The sequence below is a fragment of the Elgaria multicarinata genome, chromosome 6 (assembly GCF_023053635.1).
Source record: "Elgaria multicarinata webbii isolate HBS135686 ecotype San Diego chromosome 6, rElgMul1.1.pri, whole genome shotgun sequence".
Lineage (NCBI taxonomy): Eukaryota > Metazoa > Chordata > Lepidosauria > Squamata > Anguidae > Elgaria > Elgaria multicarinata.
Window position 1 is genome coordinate 20,665,585 of NC_086176.1, and position 24,480 is coordinate 20,690,064.

Sequence of the window (24,480 nt, forward strand, 5' to 3'; positions counted from 1 at the left end):
TGCCCGATCCCAGCAATGGCCTGAGAAGTGGCCAATAGATGATGCTCTCTTAGGCCTTCCCCCTTTTGCAGATCTTTAAATAAATGTGGCCCATATTTAATCCCATTCTTGTGTCTCATCTCGTTATTTCTCACCCTTCACATCCGCAAAAAGCACCACTAATTTTAGTAGTTTAGAACTGCATCCCAGTATCCCAATTTTACAATATCTCTAGAAGACCTGTACAACGGTATATGTTGGGGAACAATTGTGCCGATGTAGCAGTCCATGCAATGAGAGACTATGCATGTTTACACAGAAGTCCTCATTTGGATTTACTTCCAACTAAGTGTGACTAGGGTTGCAATCCCAGTACTAGGGCTATAAAGAAGCAAACCACATGTGCTATTCTCTGCAGTAGAGACCCAGAGAATACTATTACACCCATAGGAATACCCCGGAGTACAAGCATAATGAGCAGCAGCCTAAATGGCCTTACCAAAATGCAGGATATTTTATCCTCTTTGGCAGATATGTGCAAGGCATACGGCTTACTTGGTGAATTTTACAGATTTCCAAGAATGTAAAGCGTGCTACCACCATATGTCACTTAATCCCCGCTGATATAAATGTGTTCCATCTGCTTTTGTTCTTTGGTGCAGTCAGCAATGTGGCATTTGCCTACAACTGCAAGCACTTGTATAAATATCCTTAGCACTACATGGATGTGTTTTGTTTTTTAATGGACTAATAGCAAAATGTGCAGGGAGGAGGGGAACCATAAACACCCCATTTCTGAATGGATAAAACTGTGATAATTATTTCATCAGAACTATCAAAAACATTTTGCTCTGTATTTAAATATTCCTTGTCTTTAGTTAGAGTAATTTTAATCTAGCTTACTTATGGAAGAATCTATTTTGATCCCAACCTTTGGAACTCGTTTCTTTGTTGAATCTTCAGGATCCTTTGGATATTGATGAAGGAGACAAACAACCTATTTTATTTCTGGACATTAAAGCCTATCATTTGGCAAAGGAAAGCTGGCCCAATTGAGACCTGATTTCCAGTGACCAGAGTTAAAGGTCACTTGGGGATGTCGGTAAAGGCACACGTCCCGTGCAGATGTAATATACAATAAAGCAACTAAGGATAAAAAAGATAATAGAGGATGTTACATAAGAAGAAGACTGGGAAATTATAAGGGAATATACTCTTGCTGCAGATGGTTATAACTGCCAGGAAAATACTTACGATGTAATGAAAATATGCATAACAATACCATTGTTGGTTGCATTGGAGGGCAGGCTGCTCTTCAGAATATTTCCAAAAAAAATCACCAAATTAAATATTACTTTCCATGAAGACTTCCAAGTTAATTAACAATCTTGAATGCAGAATTTCCTTTAGTCAAAAGCTAACATATATTAACCATTCCCCAAATTAAAAGTGGCTTATGCAACTTCAGGGCAAATCTACCTTACAAATTTATATCAATTTTATAACTGTTTAATTGGCAAGGGCTTTTCCTCCAGTATCCTGAGAATTATAGTTTGGTGTGAATACTGTTAGAGCTCCCTCATTGACCTACAGTTTGCAGAGTTGCCTGGGTAAAAGCACACACAATGATTTAGGCTGCAATCCTAAATACACTTACTAGGGAGCAAAGCCCATTGAACATAGTGGGACTTATTTCTGAGTAAACATGCAAATAATTGCACAGTAACAAGGACTCTGATTGTAGTGTAGATCTGCACCCCAAAATATTAAGATTAACCATTGCATTTCAAAGAAAACCATAACAGAAGCTGGAGACATGCTAATGTGTGTAGCAAATATGGTTTCTTACTCCTAGGACCAATCTACATGGAAATGTTTTCAGGTTATATGCAGATTTTCATGAAATTGCTTGGCTCCAACAGCGGCACACAAAGCCCAGAAAGTATAGCATGTACTACCTAAAAACCCGATTCCATTAATCAAACAGGACTTGAATCTGCTATACTTTGGGGTTGGGTGGACGGAGTCCAGCAAGTAGAATTGAACTTCATCAGCCATGTCGGTGCTGCTCACCAAATGAGAGGGGCTTGCACCCTGCCCTGTTCTATGATCCCCGGCTCAGGAAAGTTTAATGGAAGAGATGAATAACGTCCCTACACCTATCCCCTCACATCCATCAGGTTTGTAAAGCAGCAATATTGAAGCCCTGTTCCCCACATTAGTTATTACCACAGTATAACTCAATTCTGGCCATCACACTAATTTACAGAGACACTGCCATGCCCCTGTAGTTAAGGATGGACAGTAGAAAAAGCATTGTACCATTATAAAGGGGTAACTGAGGGGTGGTCATTCTAACATACATAAAATCAAAAATGTTTCACCAATCTTCCTGAAATTTGCATGTGCCAGAAAGAAATGTTGGTTTTACATACCCTGAAAATTTCAATAAGACTGCTGAAAGATTGAGGGAAGGAGGGCAGTTTAAAGTACAAAAGAAAAAAACCCTCTCTGAATCAAAATGGTCATGAAATTCATTAAACAAAAAACCTGTGGTTTACAAAACAACATTAAGGCTCTACAGTTTTCAACCAAGCACCAAAAAGCAGGGAAACATCCTCCCTAAGGAGGCAGAAAGCGCAAGTGAAATTCTTATTCTCCCAAAGCAGATAAACCATGAGGAAAGGATGGGGAATATGATATGCAGAGGTGACTGTGAGGTTGTGGAAAACTGATGACAAACAACTTACGGCTACCTACTTCTTCATTTTTTAAGAGACAATTCTGACGTTTAGGGTACTGCAATACTGCATAATTGCACAATATCAATACTGGCAACTAGCAATCTTGTAGCCTTCTTTCTACAGAAATGCAGATCAAGCTCTAACCTGCCCCTCAAAAGCACCGAAATAATGCAACTGAGAAATAGTGCAAAGTAAAAAATAAAGCCAAATAGCACTACTGCTAAGTGTGAAAAGAAGTTTGTGTTGAAAGCAGCTGGGGGGACCAGGCCATAGCCAGGACACAAACACACACCTAGGCACACTCAATATGCAGGATTTAATTCGGGGGAATGGGGCACACTGCAGCACAAGGGCACGGGAGCTGTGTTTAAAGAAAAAAGATGCACTAAATGGAATTTGCAAACATCTGCCTTTTTGAGAGGGAAGCTGCCCGACAACATCATCTGTCATGAATGACCCCAATGTGGTCTGACGCTGCACTAAATCACCCATGTAGATTGGGCCTTGGCCTTGTTACTTAGAAGCTACTTTTGCACATGTGCACTTTTTCAAGGATGCAATTGCTTGCATAATTCTCCCAGGGCTGGGCAGTGGGGGCAGTTGGTATGGGCCTATGATTTTGAGGGGCCTACTCAATGGTGCAAGAACGTTTGAATGGATTAGCAGTTTTGAACATTACCAAGGCAAAGTTGTTTGATTTTTCTGTTGTTGATGAATTTGCCTAAAGAAAAGCACGTAAAGCATTTCTGAATGTGAAGAAGTGATGTTTTATGTACATCTTGAATAAAAGTGTTTGCCATTACCTTTTTTATAAATCATTCTAGTTCATATATATTTAGAACTGATTAAAAAATACTTAATGAGCTGTTTGAAATGGGGCCTACATTTCCTATCTGGGCCGGGCCTATTACTAGCTTTGCCCGGCCCTGAATTCTCCTATGGTAAGACAATTATTTTGCTAGAGGAAATTCTGCCAACACTACCTTCTAACAACCCCCTTAGGAAGGCCTTAAAATAAAGAACAGGCCAAAACATGTGGGCTTGGTGAAAATAAATATTTAACATCCTGAGAACCACTTTCACTGCTAATCGGAGTTGAACTCAAAAACATGTGGAGGGCACCAGGTTGGGGGAAGGCAGCTTTAGGGCAAAGATGGCGAACTTCCAACCTGCCACAAGCTTCGTCTGCTGTTATCTCCAATCAATGACTGTAGATAAGAGGACATTTAAAGGCAATTAAAGTTTAAATACCATGCACAGAATGGAGCTGTGCTTTTACAGTAGTAAGACCTATTATGCTGGGGCTAATGCCTGAGTACACTTGCTTAGAATGGAGTGTGTTTTCTATGCTTGCTGGGGAAATGTCCAAATTGGTAAGAACTACATCTGCCTTTGGCCTTGTACAACACCCTAGTTCCACTCTTTGTTGCAATGTGGTCCCGAATATCGTTCCCAAATTGGAATTTGGCCCCTGGGCTGAAAATGGTTTGCCACCCTGCTTTAGGAGATACTGGGGGTGGGGATCTACACTACTGCTTTTAAAGCGCTTTAAAGCACTTTGAAAACGTTTTGAAAACTGTATATGCAGTGTGTCCTGGGCCCCAACAGTTGTCAAAACTGTTATAAAGCACTTTAAAGTGCTTTAAAGCAGTAGTATAGATAGGTCCACAATGTATACTCCATCAGAGGAGGAGCCAGAAATATTTGGTCTGGCTGTGAAATCGACATAAAATGGACAGAAAACATAATAAGAGAAACTAAGGAAGACCAAACAATTGCTGAGAAAAATAAACTTCATAAGAACATATGGAAAATCAGACTATCAACTTTATTTATTAAGTTCCACCTCACCCCACGCCCCAAAGTGCTGCAATTTCTTGTATTACCAATTTTGGTAAGCCATTTTTTGTTCTTACTCAGAAAAGTGGGATAGACACATACAGCAAGCTAAATAAATAGTTGAATAAATCACGATGCTCTCAGTAATCTATGAAGAAAATAAAGCAAATGTTGCGCTTTCTGCCGCTAACCAAAACTGGGCAAATGAGTGATCAAGAGTGGTTTTAAAACTAATCTAAAGAGGGTAAAACAGGAAGAGTAGGCGGTAGCATGTTTTGTATCCTGGGAGCTGAAAAAAGCATGTCACAAAGAGTAACTAATTTTTGTTGCTGTCCTCAATGTTCAGTTAATGGAGATAATACCAGGGTTAGCCTGGATTAGAGATGTTCATCCTGATCTGGCAATAGTGCTTTTCCATCTCACTTTTCAGTTAACAGACAGTTGGGAACGAAACATCAGAGTGCAAACAAGGTTTATGCCCAAGCCAAAGCATTTGTACTAATAAACCTTTCTGAAAAGTTGGTGTTATCTCTGGAATGCCAGGCTAACATATTTTGTGATGTTGTTTTGTGGTGCAAGAGATATACCAACATGCCCAGATGTATGTTAAAATGTACGTTGTTCCCAACAGGATAGCAGCTTTGCAGGGGAATGGAGCAGGCAGTTTTCATCAGGAAGGTTTTGCAAAAGAAAGGGTTAACCCCTTCCCCATGGCCCCAATCCAGATTGACTCTTTTCCCATGACTGCTCTTTGCAAAACTTTAAAGAGTCTGGATTGCTGTTACTTCATCTCTGTCACATCTAGTATGAGCCTCAGGTTGGGGTTAACGACAGAACACAGGTCATAGTGATTCACACAGATGCAAGGAAAACAGCCTCTCCCTGGAGAAAAATACTCACACCTAATATTTGCAGTGTCTTCGATGCAATCCAGCTAATATATTGGTTAGGTTTAGAGATCTGCAGCCAAAGATTTCATGGATTATCTGACACCAAGATAATATATGCTCAGCATTCCTCGCTTTTGCAGCTGCTGGCCTTGTGTACCTTTCCTCTTTGCTCATTTCTCTCTCCTAGTTTTCATTTCCTTCTCACACTCCTGCCCACTTAAGCCTAGAATTTGTTCCTTTAAATGACTTTGAGATGCATTATTGGGACTACAGGGAGAGCTGTTAGTATGGAAATTATGTCAGTGGACATGAGAGATGTCAGGAAAAAACACTTTAAGGGCATTTTTAAAAATGAAGAATCTGAGACTAGAGGTTCAAATGAGAGTTAAGAGAGTAAGGATAATTCCAGACAGAGGGCTTCAAGCACTACCAATCTGAAAGCATTGTGCAGGTATTCTCTCTTTTCTTCCCTAGCAGATTTTCTTTGGTAAGGAAAAGACAACGGAAAAAGGGGTGGGGAAATGCAGGAGGTTTACAAGTGGAAGACAATGACATCTGGACCTCCTGTAAAATTCCATGAATATCATAGGGCGATTGCATAATGAAAGCCTCCTCAGGAAGCATCCCTGGGCTCCGAGAAGCACTTTTAAGTTTCCAGGTGGAATGCCTATGAATAATTCTAAAGTTCAATGTCACTTTAAAGAATATTTCAGTAAAAGGAGTTGTGACCTTATTTGTCTGATCAAATTATGTTGTCGTCTGAATAACAAGGACCTTTGGGGATCTGTCTGGAGCTTGGGAAGATTTCAAAGAAGATTTGGTAAGAAGAAAAAGAAGTACCAGGCCAAATTGGCACACTAGTTTTAATCTTGTCCTATACTGTTCTCCAAATTGCTCACCGGCAAGCTTTCAATTACTGAACTGGGCATGTTTAGCCTGGAGAAGAGAAGAGAAGATTGCGGGGAGACATGATAGCACTCTTCAAATACTTAAAAGGTTGTCACACAGAGGAGGGCCAGGATCTCTTCTCGATCCTCCCAGAGTGCAGGACACGGAATAACGGGCTCAAGTTAAAGGAAGCCAGATTTCAGCTGGACATCAGGAAAAACTTCCTGACTGTTAGAGCAGTACGACAATGTACAAATCAGTTACCTAGGGAGGTTGTAGGCTCTCCCACACTAGAGGCATTCAAAAGGCAGCTGAACAACCATCTGTCAGGGATGCTTTAGGGTGGATTCCTGCATTGAGCAGGGGGTTGAACTCGATGGCCTTGTAGGCCCCTTCCAACTCTGCTATTCTATGATTCTATGATTCTTTGGTTCTCAGCAAATTCCTTGCATCAAAGTTAAGACTGCAATTCCATTTAGACACCAGGACTGGGCTTCTGGCCCTCCAGTTATTTTGGCTTACAAGTTGTCCACCCCTGCTTTACACACTTACCTATAAACTCAATAGGACATTTCTGAGAAGACCACCATAGAATTGTGCTGCACACCTGTCCCTGGACCGTTACCACTGCTAACTACAGGTGCAGGGATCATACTCTTCACAATTCCTTCAACCAGAAAATGTCCATCAAATATAAAATAAGCATGTTGGGGCCACAGCTAGGCTAGAATGGGTCTCTTTGGCTTATAAGGGCTGTCTACACTTAAATGCACTCATGGAGAATTAGGGAACAGGATCACACCCATCAGCTCTTGTCCTCCTTCTACATGCATTCAGCACTAACATGCACATGGCTAATGCACATATGAATGGGAAGAAACGTGTCTTTGCAAGGTTCCCAATCATATAAGTGGAACTAATATTTATGTACATAGGCTCTGTGTATACATTATACTAAGCACATGTAAGACTACAGGCATGATACTGCTTCCCTGTATTCATGGCCAGTGTACAAGTAAAATGCAACATGTACAGAGCTTCAGTTTCCTATGTGGACAGATTTTTTTTTAATTGAATATTCACTGTGTATTCTCACCTGCAATTTGAAGTGGTACAGCCCAAATAAAGGTTTATCACATTGTGGAGAATTAGTCACAAGCCACCAGGCATTAGAACTGCTAAAATTACTTATGTGTGTGCTATATCCAGAGTTAGTAAATAAATTATTATTATTAAAAAATTTAAGAAAGCTGTTAAGACTGATCTCTTATGGAAGGCCTATCCAGTGTAATTTTAGGATGTTTTTAAAATGATTTTAGGATGTTTTAACAATGTATATTATGTTTTAATTCAGTTTTTATGTATTGTATATTTACTCCCGTTCCCCGCCTCGATCAGAATGGAGAGGCAGGTAAGAAATAAATTAGTAGTAGTAGTAGTAGTAGTAGTAATACTACTTAGAGTAGACCCTTTCACACTTAATGCTAGGTTTTTATACTTCATTTTTGAAAATGTATTTATTTATTGCATTTTTATACCGCCCAATAGCTGGAGCTCCCTGGGCGGTTCACAAAAATTAAAACCATTCAAAGTATAAAACAAACAGTATAAAAACATGATATAAAATACAATATAAAAGCACAGCCAGGATAAAATCAGCAGCAGTGAAGAAATACAAATTTAAAATAGCAAAAATAAAATGAAATTTATAGACTGTTACAATGCTGAGAGAATAAAAAGGTCTTCACCTGGCATCTGAAAGAATATAGTATAGATACCAGGTGAACCTCCTTAGGGAACTCATTCCACAGCCGGGGTGCCACAACAGAGAAGGCCCTCCTCCTGGTAGCCACCTGCCTCACTTCCTTTGGCAGGGGCTCACAGAGAAGGACCCCTGAGGATGACCTCAGGGTCCGGGCAGGTACATATGGGAGGAGGCGTTCCTTCAGATAGCCTGGCCCCAAGCCGTTTAGGGCTTTAAATGTTAATACCAGCACTTTGAATTGGGCCCGGACCTGGGCTGGCAACTAGTGAAGCTGGAAAAGGACTGGCGTGATGTAATCTCATTGGCCTGTCCCTGTTAATAAACGTGCTGCCCTGTTTTGTACCAGTTGAAGTTTCCGGACTGTTTTCAAAGGCAGCCCTACATATAACACATTGCAGTAATCCAAACGAGAGGTTGTGAGAGCATGGATAACTGTAGCCAGGCTATCTCTGTCCAGATAAGGGCACAGTTGGTATGTCAGCCTAAGCTGATAAAAGGTGCTCTTTGCCGCTGAGTTCACCTTTGCTTGAAGTGACAGTTCTGGATCCAAGAGCATCCCCAAACTATGAACCCGATCCTTTAGGGGGAGTGCAACCCCATCCAGAACAGGGTGAACATCACCTAGCCAGACAGGAGAACCACCCGCTAACAGTACCTCCTTCTTGTCTGGATTGAGTCTCAGTTTATTGGTAATCCATAACTAGGATACTCATTTAAAACTATGAAGGGCTACAGGTCACCTCAAACATGACAAAATGCCTACAAAGACATCACTTCCATGTAGGATTTTGAGTGAATCCCAATCTAGATCTTAAAGTGTGACAATGCTATACATATGTAATTCACTATTTTTACATATGCAGTGCACACTAGCCTTCCCCAACATGGCCTCCTCCAGATGATTTAGAGTTCAGCTCCCCTCATCTTTGACAACTGGCCATATTGGCAGGGGCTAATGGGAGCTGTAGTTACAAACATTGGAAAGGTTCCAGAGTGAGGAAGGTTGGGGTACACACAAATGAAATCATCACCCATGACAATCTATATGTGGGATTCAAGCTGATTGCTTTACAGAAGATATTTGATTTAAGAAAGTCATAATGTGCCTGGTATCCTGAGAACTGAACAGAATAGTTTGATTTAATTTATTATTTTTAAAGTTACAATTCAGACAAAATAAAGTACTTTTTTACAATGTCTTTTGCAATGCCCTTTTATTTACTGTAGCATATCTGATCAGAATAAGAAGCCAGCTTTATAAAGGAGTTGAGTGGAGGTCACCCAATTTCCCCGACCAACTCAAAACTTAGAAGCTGTTCGAACAACTGCTTATCTTTTCTTCACAGCCCTATTAGCTTAGCTCTGAGCCTCAGGCAGAAAGTCTCTGTTATCTATAACGCAAAAGCTGGGTTTGCTTTCTGAACTGTTGCTACCACTGCCAGCATTTGCTGTTGCTGCCACCACCTTCCTTAACCCACCAGCATCCCTTAACCCACAAAACTAGACTGAGCTGAACATTCCTTACACAAATCTTTTACAAACATAGAGACTACCTTTCCATCCATTGTCCCAGGAGGTGGTCTCTTAGATTATTAGATTTCAAGTGTAGGAAGGTAAACAACAGTATACCTCAAAGTCATTTAATGAGGCCCTGCTCCTTGTACACCCATGCCTACTTTAGTTTTTTTTTTTAAACTATTTGTCTTTATTTTGCAGCTTCTTGGGTCCAGGAAGGCAGAGGCTCACTGGACCACCTGTTCCTCCCCACCCCTCCCCCATTTCTTTTCCCTCAACGCAGAACAATTACAATGCCTCCTGCTTTCTAATCCCCACACAGAATTCTCAGAAACACATATGTAAGCAAATAAACAGGTATTTCTATGATAAAACTGTCCAGTGTTAGTCTTCAGATCTGCTAGAAGCTGATCACATCCACAGTTTGGAATCACAGACCCTATTCATGTGTCATCCCAACCAGCTCTGTGGGAACTGCTATTATGTAGTCTTGTTTGATGCCATGTTGGCAACATTTAGATGGGATTAGACCATAGAGGTGCAGCTCCCACACCACTGAATCAGACCATAAACTACAGGAAATGTGTGGATGCAATCAAACAGAATTTCTCCCACATGTTTCTAGGACAGGTGGGCCCAGATTGCTGCTGTAGGTAGCTTCGTAGATGCATGGAAGTTCTTTAACTACACCACAAAGAGGCCATAAACTTTAAATTACTATGACATTCCTCAATTTCATGTCATGGAAATTCATTGAGTTATATAAATCATTGGATAATACGAGTGTTTTCGCAAATCCTGAGAAATGATTCAAAAAGAAACCACTTCTAAATAATTCCTCCTGATTAAATACAAGATTATCCCGGGCCCAATTTTATCCCGTATGTATTCACCATCCAAATCTATAGCTACTCCATTACCATTATTGAGAAATGTCCTTGGAGAGCCTTTAAAGCAAGCAAAAAGATGTGTTAAAAGTTGAGAGATGTGTTAAAATTCACACCACAAACATAAATGTGCAGTAAGGTGGTAATGCAACCTCTTATTCTTCAAGCAAAGCCAGAAGCAACATCTATTTTCCAGTCAAATAATTTCTTACCTATCTAGAGTATTTGACCTTATGTGGATTCTGCTGGTGGCTAAATGGGATGTTTGTTTCCTTCCTAATGTGTTAAATTGCAACTCTATGAGAAAATAAGGAATAACTTTCAACTGCCCTGAAACACAACTTGTCTAATGCTATCACTCTTCCCCTGGGAATAAACAGCTGCAGGAGCATGTTGGATATGTTCCCCAGAAGCACCTACATTTCTAGCAAACTCAATGAATCTACACAATGAGTGATTATTATTATTATAAAACAATTAAACAGGCCTTACCAGTCTGTGTGTGCTAAAGCAACAACTTCCTTTGTGTGTGTTTTTAAAAGGGGGGGTGACTGTTTGAACTAGCCACTTGTGAACCACCCCCAAAAAGAGGACACTCCACAAAAGGACTAAAGGGGATGCTTATTTCTATGCAATTTGCATATGCTAATTTATGAGAATAGATGCACATTTAGAAATCATTACTATAATTTAAATATAAATACAGTACATCCCAGCTCTTCCTTCTGAAAGTCCTTTATCTTTATACCAGACTTGGACTGGACAGCCCTTCAAATAGAAGTCTGTCCTCTCTAAAAGAGGACACATTGTTACCTATGGCAATGTGGATGGAATGGAATATCCTGGAAGGGAGCAAGGCTGGCTGGCTGGCTGGAACCATGAACAGAAGCATTCCCCAATTTTGCTGCAGATCCCAGAGAGAGAGAGAGAGAGAGAGAGAGAGGATAATGTGGTAACTTATTTACTGAAGTATGTGAATTCCAGTTGCACGCCACAGAAGAGGTCCATAATATCCAGACAATTAACCACAAAGCGCATTTTATGACCCTGTTTCACCATTCCAGCAGTCCCCTCAAATTTCTCTAGAGGTGCTTCCAGAGTAGGCTTTTATTATGCAATCACTGTGCTTCCTTTATAGAATTTTACAGGGTCCAGATGAATAATAATAAAAAAATATATTTTTAAAAAACTGGGCAAATAAAAAGGTCTTCACTTGGCTTCAAAAATATACCTGACTCTGTGCCTTATGAGCCTCTCTGGGGAGAGCCCTCTAGACTTGGAGCACCACCTGAAAAGGCCCTACTACAGGTCAATGCCTCAAACAAAGGGCATTCTTAATAGCTGAACAGGCTAACATGGCTCTTGAGGCACCCCGATCCCAAGCTTTTAAAGCAGTTTGAAATGGGTCCAAAAATGAAGTAGAAGCCAGTGTGATTTTAAAACTGGCAAATGTGTTCCATGCTCCTGGTCCCTGGTGTAATATTTAGGGTGGGGGGGAATTCAAGAAGTTTTAGCACACTGGAATCTGGAGCTTTTCCAATCCATATTTTTATTCAGGCTTTCTCACTAGATTGCTATGAAAGATTCTGATAAGCCTCGTTTTACATAGTACTTTCTAGTAAAGTCATTTTTAATAAAACTATGCTTTCCCCTGAATTCTTCCTCTGTTTTTTTCATGTATCCCTGAAGCATCTTATACCAGTTAGTAAGCAAGCTTCCATGTTATATACTACCTGGGGTTTCCAAATCATCTGCAAGGGCCACGCCACGCTGAACACATTCTACTAACTGAAACAGGACTTCACAGGAGAATAACTGCAGCCAGGCTATCTCTGTCCAAGAAAGGCTTCATCCAGCTTATTCACCTTAAACAATGAAAGATGCGCCATTTGAGCCTCCAAGGAGAAGGCTGTGAGCTTCATGGCTGAGTGGGGACTAGAACCCAGATCTCCTGAGTCCCAGTCCAACACTCTAACCACTACACCACACTGGCTCATACAGCTATTAAAGGTTCAAGAGCCCTGTCTTCATTTACCGCTGACTAGGAATCATGGAAGTTGCAGTTCAACACATCTGGACACATCTGGACACTAGGTTGGGGAAGTCTGTCCTAAGGTGATCAAATGCACCCGAGGCTCCTTTGCGGATACAAATGGCCTACATGGCAATGACTACAAAGTTAAGCACATACTGTACTTGATTTGCCAAATCAGTGCCTGAGGCAGATTTTTTTAAAATTTAAAATAAATGCACCTTGAACTATGTGAAAAGACTACTCACAGACTTGGCTGCTAGCCTGACACATTGCTGCTGACACTGTACAGAAGCTGTCACATTAATGAGTCTTTTCCTTCATTGTTCATCTGTATTACATTCTATACAGGAAAACTGTATAGAATAATAATGCCTTGTTGCCACAAATGATTTTGTCATAGAAGGAAATTGCCCCACACCGTCATCTTAACAGGAAGCATGAGGGTAGTATCCAATGTTAGTCTAACTTAAGTCCCATTCATTTCAAGGAGTCTACTCAAAGTAGGACTAACATTGATACAATCCTGTGTGTCCTGTATAACGATCTATAGTGGCCATGTGCCTTCTTTTCCAGAGTCCTCTATTTGAAGGTCTGCCAGAGAGTACTGTCCTTTATTTTGATGATATTCTGTATTTGAATGCCTCACCAGTCCAAGTCCAATTTAAAGATAATCATCAGAAGGAAGAGCTGGACCTTGAAAGTGCCCATCAACAGCACCTGGACAGCAGATTGAGCAAATCACACAGGTCATCATAAGAACATAGGAAGTGCCATGCTGGACCAAGGGTCCATCTAGTCCAGCACTCTGTTCACACAGTGACCAATCAGACATCGGCCAGGGATGAACTAAAAGGACATGCAACAGTCCAAAACAAAATCTCCCTCATCCATGATCTGATTGTGGATTAGGGGGCTGACCTGGTATGTATCACTGAGACCTGGGGGGGTGAACTGGGGGGGTTACTCTCACCCAGCTCTGCCCTCCTGGGTACTCGGTGCAGCACCAGCACAGACTCGAGGGCCGAGGAGGGGGGGTTGCCGTGGTCTATAGGAATACAATCTCCCTCTCTAGGCTTCCTGTTCAGTCAAGTGCTGATCTTGAGTGTTTGTACTGTGTGTTGGGTACTCAAGACAGATTAGGGATTCTGCTGGTGTACCGTCCACCTGGCTGCCCAACAGTCTCCCTGCCTGTGCTGACGGAGGTTGTTTCGGACCTGGTGTTGAGGACCCCCAGGATGGTGATTAGTAGTACGTTCAGAGTACTAGTAGAGGCGTTCAGAGCGCCATCAAGCTCAGTTTCCTTGGATGAGTTTCAGTTATTGAGGCCTGAGGATGTGGACAAGGTGCTTGGCCAAGTCCGGTCGACCACCTGTGTGCTTGACCCTTCACCCTCGTGGCTCATTACATCAAATAAGGAGAGGATCGCCAGCTGGGTCCAGGAGGTTGTAAATGCCTCCTTGAGAGAGGGAGTGGTGCCGGCCTCTTTAAAAGAGGTGGTAATTAGATCACTCCTGAAGAAGCCTAATCTGGACCCAGAGGTTGTTAACAACTACAGGCTGGTGGCTAATATCCCTTTCCAGGGCAAGGTGCTTGAGCGGGTGGTTGCAGGACAACTCCAGGCACTCTTGAATGAAACAGATTATCTAGATCCATTTCAATCGGGTTTCAGGCCTGGTTTTGGAACGGAAACTGCCTTGGTCGCCCTGTGGGATGACCTCTGTCGGGAGAGAGACAGGAGGAGTGCGACCCTATTGGTTCTCCTGGACCTCTCAGCGGCCTTCGATACCATCGACCATGGTATCCTTCTGGATAGGTTGTCTGAGCTAGGAGTTGGAGGTACTGCGTTGCAGTGGTTCCGCTCCTACTTGGATTACCGATACCAGAAGGTGGTGCTGGGGGATTATTGCTCTGTGCCGTGGCTCCTAAGCCATGGGGTTCCACAGGGCTCTATTTTATCCCCTGTGCTGTTTAACATATACATGAAGCCGCTGGGGGAGGTTATCCGGAGATGTGGACTGAGGTGTCATCAATATGCGGATGATACCCAGCTCTACCTTTCCTTTTCATCAAACCCAGGTGAGGCAGTGACTGTTCTGAACCAGTGCCTGGGCACGGTAATGGACTGGATTAACAAACTGAGACTCAATCCAGACAAGACAGAGGTACTGTTAGTGGGTGGTTCATCTGTCCGGCGAGGTGATGTTTGCCCTGTCCTGGACGGGGTTGCACTCCCCCTAAAGGATTGGGTCCTTAGTTTGGGGGTGCTCTTGGATCCAGAACTGTCACTTGAGGCACAGGTGAACTCAGTGGCAAAGAGCACCTTTTATCAGCTTAGGTTGATATACCAACTACGCCCTTATCTGGACAGAGATAGCCTAGCTACAGTTATCCATGCTCTGATAACCTCTCATTTGGATTACTGCAATGCGTTATACGTGGGGCTGCCTTTGAAAACGGTCCGGAAGCTTCAGCTGGTATAAAACAGGGCAGCTGGTATAAAACAGGGACTGGCTGGCGAAATCACATTAAGCCAGTCCTTTTACAACTTCATTGGCTGCCAGTCCAGCTCCGGGCCCGATTCAAAGTGCTGGTATTGACATTTAAAGCCCTAAACAGTTTGGGGCCAGGTTATTTGAAGGAACGCCTCCTCCCATATGTACCTGCCCGGACCTTAAGATCATCTACAGGGGCCCTTCTCCGTGAGCCCCTGCCAAAGGAAGTGAGGCAGGTGGCTCCTAGGAGGAGGGCTTTCTCCGCTGTGGCACCCCGGTTGTGGAATGAGCTCCCCAGAGAGGTCCGCCTGGCGTCTACACTGTACTCCTTTTGTCGCCAGCTGAAGACCTTTTTATTCACTCAGTATTTTAACACTTAATTTTAACTTAAATTTAAATTTTACTGTTTTAACTCTGTATTTTAATCTTATATCAATTTTGCTGCATGGTTTTATCCTGGTTGTGCTTTTATACTGTATTTTGTATTTGTGCTTTTAACCTGTTGGTTGTTTTATTATGGTTTTAATTTTTGTGAACCTCCCAGAGAGCTTTGGCTATTGGGCGGTATAAAAATGTAATAAATAAATAAATAAACAGCACCCTCCCACCCATGTTCCCCAGCAGCTGTTGCACACAGGCTTATTGCCTCGAATACTTGAGATAGCACACAACCATCAGGGCTAGTAGCCATTGATAGCCTTTGCCTCCAGGAACTTATCCAACCCCCTTTTAAAGCCATCCAGATTGGTGGCCATCACCACATCCTGTGGTACTGTGAGTTCCATAACTGAACTATATACTGTGTGAAGAAGTACTTCCTTTTATTTGTCCTGGATCTTCCACCAATCAGTTTCATGGGATGACCCCGGGTTCTAGTATTTTGAGAGAGGGAGAAAAATGTCTCCCTACCCACATTCTCCATAATTTTGTACACCTCAGTCATGTCTCCCCTTAGCCTCCTCTTCTCCAAGCTAAACAATCCCAGTTGGTGTAACCTTCCCTCATAGGAGAGATGCTCCAGCCCCTTAATCATCTGGTCCCACACTTCCACACTATGGTGGGATGTACTGTAGTGTGTGTGTGTTTACCACTTTCTATATTAAAATCCCTAAGCAGTTTATATTCTGTATTTTATTTCCATTCAATATAACAATTATTTCTAAATCATTAATTCTAATGTAACAATTACTTCTAAATTTACATCAATACATGTAAGTTAGCATTTGCAAAATGATTTCCCCTTTTTGGTGATGAATGTCCTCTTTTTTTGGTGACTCAGAAGTGGCCACTCTGCTTCTAATTCTACATAGACTGACCTTCCACACCTCTTGGGTAAGATTTCCATGGCCTCTCTGATATGGACCATTCTGTCAATCCAAATTAAGCTTACCTAACTTGCGATCCATTATGCCTTACGCAGCCTACCAGATGTGTATAACAGGTCACCAAGGCTTTATAAACTGTTATTGACATTGCCTGCCTGGGATTACACAAACTGAAGGGTTGTTCAACACCTGGCAGGCCACAATCGATGGGACATGTTCAGCTTGGCAGGTCACAAGTTGGCAGGCCTGACCTAATTTATTATAGCACTAAGGGCATTTTGTAATATCATGGAGCCTCATAATTCTTGCTTGACTGGGATGCTGATCTCCAAAGTATTCCATTGTCACAAGCTACATTAATTTTAATGGGCTTGGACTATGGAGATGAGCCTGAGTTGTTTTCCCCGCAGGGCAGTGCTCTTTTGGTGCCTGAGTCTTTTGTGTTTACATTTACGTGCACTGAGAAAGCAGCAGATGAGGTACCCATAGCTGCTTCCACACATTTCTTCCCAGGTCTTTTTCTCTGCCCTCCTTTGACACCTGTATTTAGGCAAACATGAAGGGCCATTTGCCGCTGCAGATGATGGAGAATGAAAGAAGCAGGGAAGAAATGGCAGGAACAGTCCCAGCACATTCTCTGGACTCCAGTTTGGCAAATTTAGCTGAGATTTGCAGTGCCTGCTTCCTTCCAGCAAGAGATTGGAGAAGACTACATGAAAGGGGAGAGGGTGAACCCTCACCAGATCAGGTATACAGGATACCCTTAATGAAACTTGAAAGTGGTGAGCCTGGAGGTAATTACCTCTCTCTTTGAGAATTCACAGCTAAGTCAGTGACCTTTAATCACAGCAGCGAGGTAGATTAGTGTTAGGTCAGAACAGACATTCTGTAAGTGGCTCTGAGGCCTCAGATAGACCTACCTTTTATTCCATGATGGAGGAGGGAAGATCCTGCGATGTGATTATCGTGAGATCCCTCCTCCGTTTACACGTGAGGCATGATGACCTCAGGAAGAGAGGCGTCACACCTGCCATTTTTTATTTTTAAAGGAGAAGCAGTGCATGAACGCTCGTGTGCTTAAGGTAGGTCTTTTTTTTAATTTAACTTAATTTCCCCGCTCCCTTCACCCTACCCCCAATAGGCGCAGCGCTCCTGAGGAGCGCTGCGCCCTGTGCATAGCATCGCGCGGAGCTGGGTCAAACCGCAGCAACGGGCCACACATTCTGCCGTCTCAGGCTCAGCCTGAAGCCACAGAAAAAGCGGGCCCAAAGGGGAGGGCTCTATCCCGGGGCAAGGGAGGGATGATCCCTCCCTGGTCCCGGGATCCCCTGTGCGTCATGTGGACTCACAGGGACGATCCCGGGGTTCGCCCTGGGATAAAGAGGCGACCAGACTCTCACACTTACCCCCTCCCCCCCCCCCCCGCAAAAAAGTCCTGGCTTAAATGGACTGTTACATAAGGACAGAATTACACATAAACAAAATTTCCTGTGAGGGAAGCACCTCTCCTGTCACTTCTGAAATCCTGAATCCACAGTTTCCATTGGTCTACTGCAGCCTTCTCCAACCTAGTGCCCTCCAGTTGTGTTAGATTACAACTCCCATCACTCCCAGCAAGGAAAAGACTGGTCTGAGTGCCAGAAAAATAGCAGAATGGTGGAATAGTGAATGTGCTGGAGCTGAGCTTAGTGGGTCCTTCAAATGTTCATGGGCCATGAGCCCAACTTTGTCAGGTGCTGGTCCCAGCCTTGGGAATAAGTTGCCTCTTTGGGTCCCTAATCACACAACAAACCAGGGATTGCCCAAAGTTGTCAGAGACTGCTCAGTGGTGGGTGCCTCATCCTGCCTAATGGTGAGGGGTGGCCCTGCAACAAACCAGACTAGACCAATGTTGGAATGCCAAATTAATTAAAGCTGTTTACCTTCTGGTCGTTCACACTCAGTGCTAGATCCACTGAATTCATTGTCTGTTCCCCCTTTCTTTGCCTTCCTACAGCATCTGACCATCCATCATTACTTACTCACCTACTGTTCCTAAAGAGCAGAAATAGCATGTTCAACAAAATGGAAATGTTTAAGGAAAGTAGCTTCCCTTTCTCCTGTTGCAAAATGCTACTTAGACTGTCACCATCCATCAGTTTGGATGGATGAAACCCAGCCAGAGCAATTCTGCAGATAAATTAGGAATTAGATGGACACATAATTCTGTGGTTCACTGGCAGCTTGTGCTTGAAACAGGACCCTTGCCAGCTTCCAGAGGTTCCTGTACTATGACATCATTGTTGTGCAGCAGAGACAAGAGCTTCCTGGGCAGGCTGTAATCTTGGATTGGCCCAACTCTGTAGACCACCAATCCCATGAAGTTAAGGCACGATAAGATAGGGAGAATCTGATCCCTGCTGCATAGTCTGTAAAGCCTGCACAATGGCCATGAATACTCCCCCATTTCATTTAATATCACACTGGCCATAGGAGCTAGAGTTGTCATCTTTCTGTGCAATTCTGAATGCACCACATGTCATGCACAAAAACATGTAAAGGGTAAGCTCAGCTGCAGCCTATAGGCGATAGATGAGTATTTACTCCTGCTCCTCTGAGTGACTTTGCAGGGGTTGAGATAATATTATTATACTATACCTATACTCTAGATATGTCCAATCTATAGTATACTGTGCAGGCTGCTAAGAAGCTTCTGGGAGTTGGCACACACTGATGATGTCACCTGCATGAGGTAGCATCTAGAGAACACTGAACAAGTCTGAAATAATTCGTACTGTGGAGTTCTGTTTCAGCAGAATCTTGAAATCCAGCTGAAAACTCAGATTTTAATGGATTTTAGGATGCAATTCTCTCACCCACGTATCTGGGAGAAAACCACACTGAATTCAATTGGGTTTACTTCTGAGTAGATCTGCATAGGATTGCACTGCACTCTAATTGCCATCATGCATAGTATTAATAGAGCTAGAAATATTTCATATATACTTAGGAAAATCCTGTAACGCAGGCTTATTTCCATATTACAGATTGGGGGTAGGACAATAAGACTGAGAGACGGTAGTTTTCCCAAGCTCATTCATTGAGTTCATGGAGATTTGAACCAGGAACTTTCAGGTCATACATTAGTGTACGCACAGCTAAATGTTATTGCTTAAAGGTTGGTGGTATTCATGTATTGTATTTGCTACTATTAAAGGAGAAACTGATAAGAGAGTATAATTTAGTCCAATATATTGTGCACCTAAAATAAAACCCTTTCCTGAAAATTGTAATAAGGAATGATTGAAGAAACCTGTTTTCATTTACAAAATTCACACACCATCTTGCTCTATGCTTTCTCTGATTCTTGGTATTTAGAAGGTATTGACTTTGTAAACCGCCCAGAGAGCTTTGTAAACCGCCCAGAGAGCTTCGGCTGGGGGGCGGTATATAAATGTAATAAAATAATAATAATAATAATAATAATAATAATAATAATAATAATAATAAATTTGCATTCTTTGGACATGGACAAATACTGCTTACAATAGCCTTGTGTGTCACTCCTAATTTTGTATTACATGTTGTAGTGACATGCAAAATGATTCAGACAACCCATGAGTAAGGTGGCTAGTGGACTGGATGTTGTAAGTTGATCGGGTATTTCTGACAGCAGACAACCTGTACTTTGTAGAAGGTAGATTGCAACCATATTTGCTTCCCAGGATACAATCCTATGCAGATGAAGTTTCATTACAATAAGGCTTACTTCCAAGAAAACATGCACAGGATTGGGCTGCTAAGCCCACAATTGACTAAGATTGTTAATAGTCATAGAGATTACTGGGGGAAAGTATATGAAGCATTTTGAGTACTTTGGGAGAAGCTCTACATAACTACCAAGAATGATGACTAGAGGTCCTGCTGAATTTGGGGGGAAACAGAATACAGTATGGGAGTTTTTCCCCAGACAGAACCCCCTTTAGATTGGAGATGGGATTGGACCTTGGCTGGGTTTAATAGGCCTGTCAAGATCCTTCTAGGCAGCACTACACTACTCTTGAACACTTGACCAAAGCTGTCAGCATTAATAATAGTACTGACCTGTTAGGGTGGAAAAAAGAGGGTATAAATTCCATCCCACCATCCCTCTAAAGAAGTGATTGGAGCTGTCAAAGCTGACAGTTCTGAGCAACTATCTTTTCAATCCTGCATCATGATCCAGCCCAGCAAAAGGAAACCATGCATGCTACACAGTGTGCTCAATACACAGCACTGAGAGATGAGCACACAAGCCACTGTCACCACACGGTCCAATTAATAAGCATTTTTCATGTTACATTGAATGCATGGATGAGTAGGAGTAGGCTCATACATGTCTTCCCCCCTCCCAACCTCTGTGTCTTCTGCTAATACGTGCATGTATCCTAGGCATGTATAACGGAATGTACCTATAGCTTTCATATGCAATTAGAAATCCTGTTTTTCCAGTGTTCCTAATCATACAGAGAGAGCACTACACACTTACAATTCTATTTGCGTAGACTATTAAACTGTATGTGTGGAGGTCAGGACTGGGGATGGTGCATACAATCCCACTCTCTCCTTCACTCCATGCATCAGTGCAACATGTGGGAAATGCTGTAATTAATCTCAAAAACCAGATGATTACCAGGATATACTCTTGATAAAAAGGAATTAATATGATCTGCCAACCAGCAAATTGGTTTTGAATCAGCCTCTAGCTCCCTTCACACATTTGAAGTCTCCATTGGAATCCCATGCATGCCTTCTGAGACCAATTCCAGGCATTTCACCCAGACTCTGAAATGGATCCTCTAAAACTGGTAATCTGACCTGCCAATTGCAGAGCTCACTGGCAACTTTAACAGCATGCTTTGGTGGTCAGACTAGCCCATAAGGGAATCCACTTGTAGAAGCCTGCCTCTGCACCCAGATATGCTTTGCTGGGTCAACGAAATTGAGGCTACAATCCTGAACACTCTTTCAGTGGCAGTTAAGTCCCACTGAAATAAATGGTGCTTACTCCTAAGTAATCATGTATATGATTATACCATGGGTTATATATTATCCATTTTGCAGTTTCCATTCTAATTGCTTTACTAATATTATAGTATGATCTAACAAGTTTTTCTTTAAAGAATAAAGAAACCCCGAATAGTCAGAAACTTTTCTTCATCACCTCTAGTTTTATGACTTTGTACATATATGTGTGTGTGAAATCCTTTGTTTAATGGAAATGTTACATGTTCATATTTACAATTAGAATAATTGTCAACCAAATTTGGGGAGGAGAGAAGTGAAATTATAAAGTCACCTAATATTTTCCCCATTTTACAGAAGGGGAATTGAGGCAGGATCTGGGAGAGAGAGTGTAACTTGCTTAAGGCCCCTAATGGGGTTATAGCTGATCTAGACTGGAACATATTTCTCTTCAGATAAGTCAAACCAAGTTTCTGAGATACACAGATTTTCCCCTCTGTGTTTCACTGGCACTTATTTTTATTTATCTTTATTTAGGAATCTTTAAAACTTTTATAATGGCCTGCTGAATCTGTCTTAGGACAGTTATTCTGTCCATCTTTTAGCCCTTAGTCTGGATTTCAATTTTCCTGTAATATGTACTGAACTGCACCATTCCTGTTCAATTTTATATTTTATTGTGGCTATAAATCATTGTATTACATTATAGATTCACTACAGATTCATTTTTACGTATCTTATATGATAGATTCATGTCCAGCCTGATCCAACAACTAAAGTTAAGCCAAAACCTATTTAGACCCATTGGCATGAGAGGAATATATAAGATTAAATTCAATAGTGTACCAACTACAGAGTGAGTCAGGTCTCATCTATATAGTTAATACCCTTACTTAAAACAACAAACAAAACAAAAAAACAAATCCATCCCTGATTTAGGAACCTTGTGTTATAGAAAAGATAAAAGAAATAAAATAAAAAACAGAAAAAAATTGAAACAAAGATTATTAATTTTCGTCATCCATACATGCACACTTCAATAAAACAATCCATGAGTGTTCTTAATGCTGTCTTACCTTTATCGTGTCATATCTGAAAATGTAAGTATATGTCATTTTCTCTTAGGAAAATAACACTGCATATTTTCACTGAGAAAGTTGTTAAGAGCAAGAAAAACAAAACAAAAAACTCTAGCACATTTTTCCTGTAATCATTTTTTCAATGTTTCTCTCCCTCCACCTGCCCTTTTCCAGAACCAAAAACATTAGAAGTACAACATCAGTTTACAGTTTAATCACAGCGTCACCTCTGCTTTACCATACTCCCATTTCAACCGTTGGCATGTAGCCCCTTGATTTTATTGGGGCAAATGACAGCCCCTGAAAAAGTTTTGAGATACATCTCTCCAGGGAAATCAGAACAGGTCATGAGGAAGAGGAGGAAGAGGAGGAAGAAGAGGAAGAAGAGGAAGAAGAGGAAGAAGAAGACGAAGAGGAAGAAGAGGAAGAAGAGGAAGAAGAAGAAGAAGAAGAAGAAGAAGAAGAAGAAGAAGAAGAAGAAGAAGAAGAAGAAGAAGAAGAAGAAGAAGAAGAAGAAGAAGAAGAAGCCCATTAACATCAGCATCATACCAGGAAAATCATGAACCTACCTTTTAAAAAAGACAGGAACAAGGATGCCCAGAGATACAAGCCGGAATATATCAATCCTAGACACCTCTCTGCGAGCATTGTCAAGCCACAATCTGGGGTCTAAGCAGACACCAGACAATGCGAAGGAACTCTTCCTGTCAGCTCTGAGTGATGGAGCCAGTCGCTACCTAACAGTAATGCTAATAAGCCAACCAGCCAGTTTGCCACCAAGGAAGAACAGCACATTAGCCCAAATTACATCTCTCTGTGCTCAGGTTTATTGCTGCTAATAACTACACCGAAGTGCCAGGGACTTATCTAGGTTGTGGAGATGGGTGGTGTTGCGTGTCTGTGTGTTTTCCCTCGCCTTCCTCCCTCACAAGCGCTCTGCACCTTTTCTAGTGCCAGACAGGGAAAGAGCAGGAGCAGAGAGAAGCTAATGTGTGTTCGGAAGGGGGAGGAGAGAGAAAAGGACATTGCTGCCTGTGAGAGATTTGCCACATTCCCACTGTCTCCGTAATTGTAACTCGGAGCCAGCACGTCACAGCAGTGTTTTCTACGCTAGTACGAGAGTGCCTCTAGAGCTACATGTTAGGCAGTGCCAGACAACGGCGGCACCTCACTTGTTCTTTTTACGTGGCTGCTGGAACATTTTTTTCCCCTGTCAGAAAATTACCTCACAGACACTGTCTGAAATCTGATGGGGGACGGTGGGGGGAATCTAGAGGTGAAGTTGAAGACAGACGGAGCAAGATCACTTGAGGAATCTGTTGCATCCCAATACAGCCTTTAATATATATATATATACTCAGAATGGGTTCACAGCCCCACCGAAATCAAAGCCACCAGCCTCCACTTGCTATTCTCATTCCTCCATATGTGTGTTTTCCCTCAGAAAAGTGTTCTCTCTTGCTCACTCTGCTCTGGTATTTTTTGTTTTTTTTGAATGGTCAACAATGTGGTCACAAAATTTGCCTCAGCACTAGAATACATTTCATGAAATGTGTACCTTAGATTGAGCTTCTTTACCTGGTACATTAGGGAATTCTGTCCCAAACCAGCAACTACATGTTATGATGACTGCATTGGATCCCATCCCACTGTTGCTCAGCCCACACACACTGGTGCACACAGTACCACGCTTTTAGGTCATGCTGTGCCTGCACTGAATTATGAGCTCTGTCCTTCTGAGGAACTGGAAATGAAAAATGGTGGAGGTAGGAGATTGGCTGGTATTTATGTTGCCAGTTATCCCCAGAAGAAAAGTCCAGACTTCCTCTCCTTGCCTAGCCCAAACCAGGAACTTTCCTTTGCTTTCCATTTAATTCAGTCCTGGACCATGTCAACAAACCCTAAAGTGTAACACAGGAAGCTTTTTAAAAAATAATAACAATGATGCAGAAATTAATTTATTAAATAAACACACAACTCTTTTAATGAAATGCTATTTATAACGATATGGGTCACAAAAGGAGACACAAGGAAGCATATTAACTAGAAAATGTACATG

General features: G+C 42.0%; 1 protein-coding gene across 1 annotated transcript in view; it reads right to left on the reverse strand.

Annotated features, from left to right (window-relative positions):
• LOC134400659 (neuronal acetylcholine receptor subunit alpha-7-like) overlaps nucleotides 1–23,491 on the reverse strand; it is a 113,043-nt gene extending 89,552 nt beyond the window's left edge. Inside the window, exon 1 of the mRNA XM_063129121.1 lies at nucleotides 22,991–23,491. Within this exon, the coding sequence (XP_062985191.1) occupies nucleotides 22,991–23,069 (79 nt within the window). The 5' untranslated portion in view covers nucleotides 23,070–23,491. The remainder of the gene's footprint in view (nucleotides 1–22,990) is intronic.
• Between the last annotated feature and the right edge of the window lie 989 nt (nucleotides 23,492–24,480).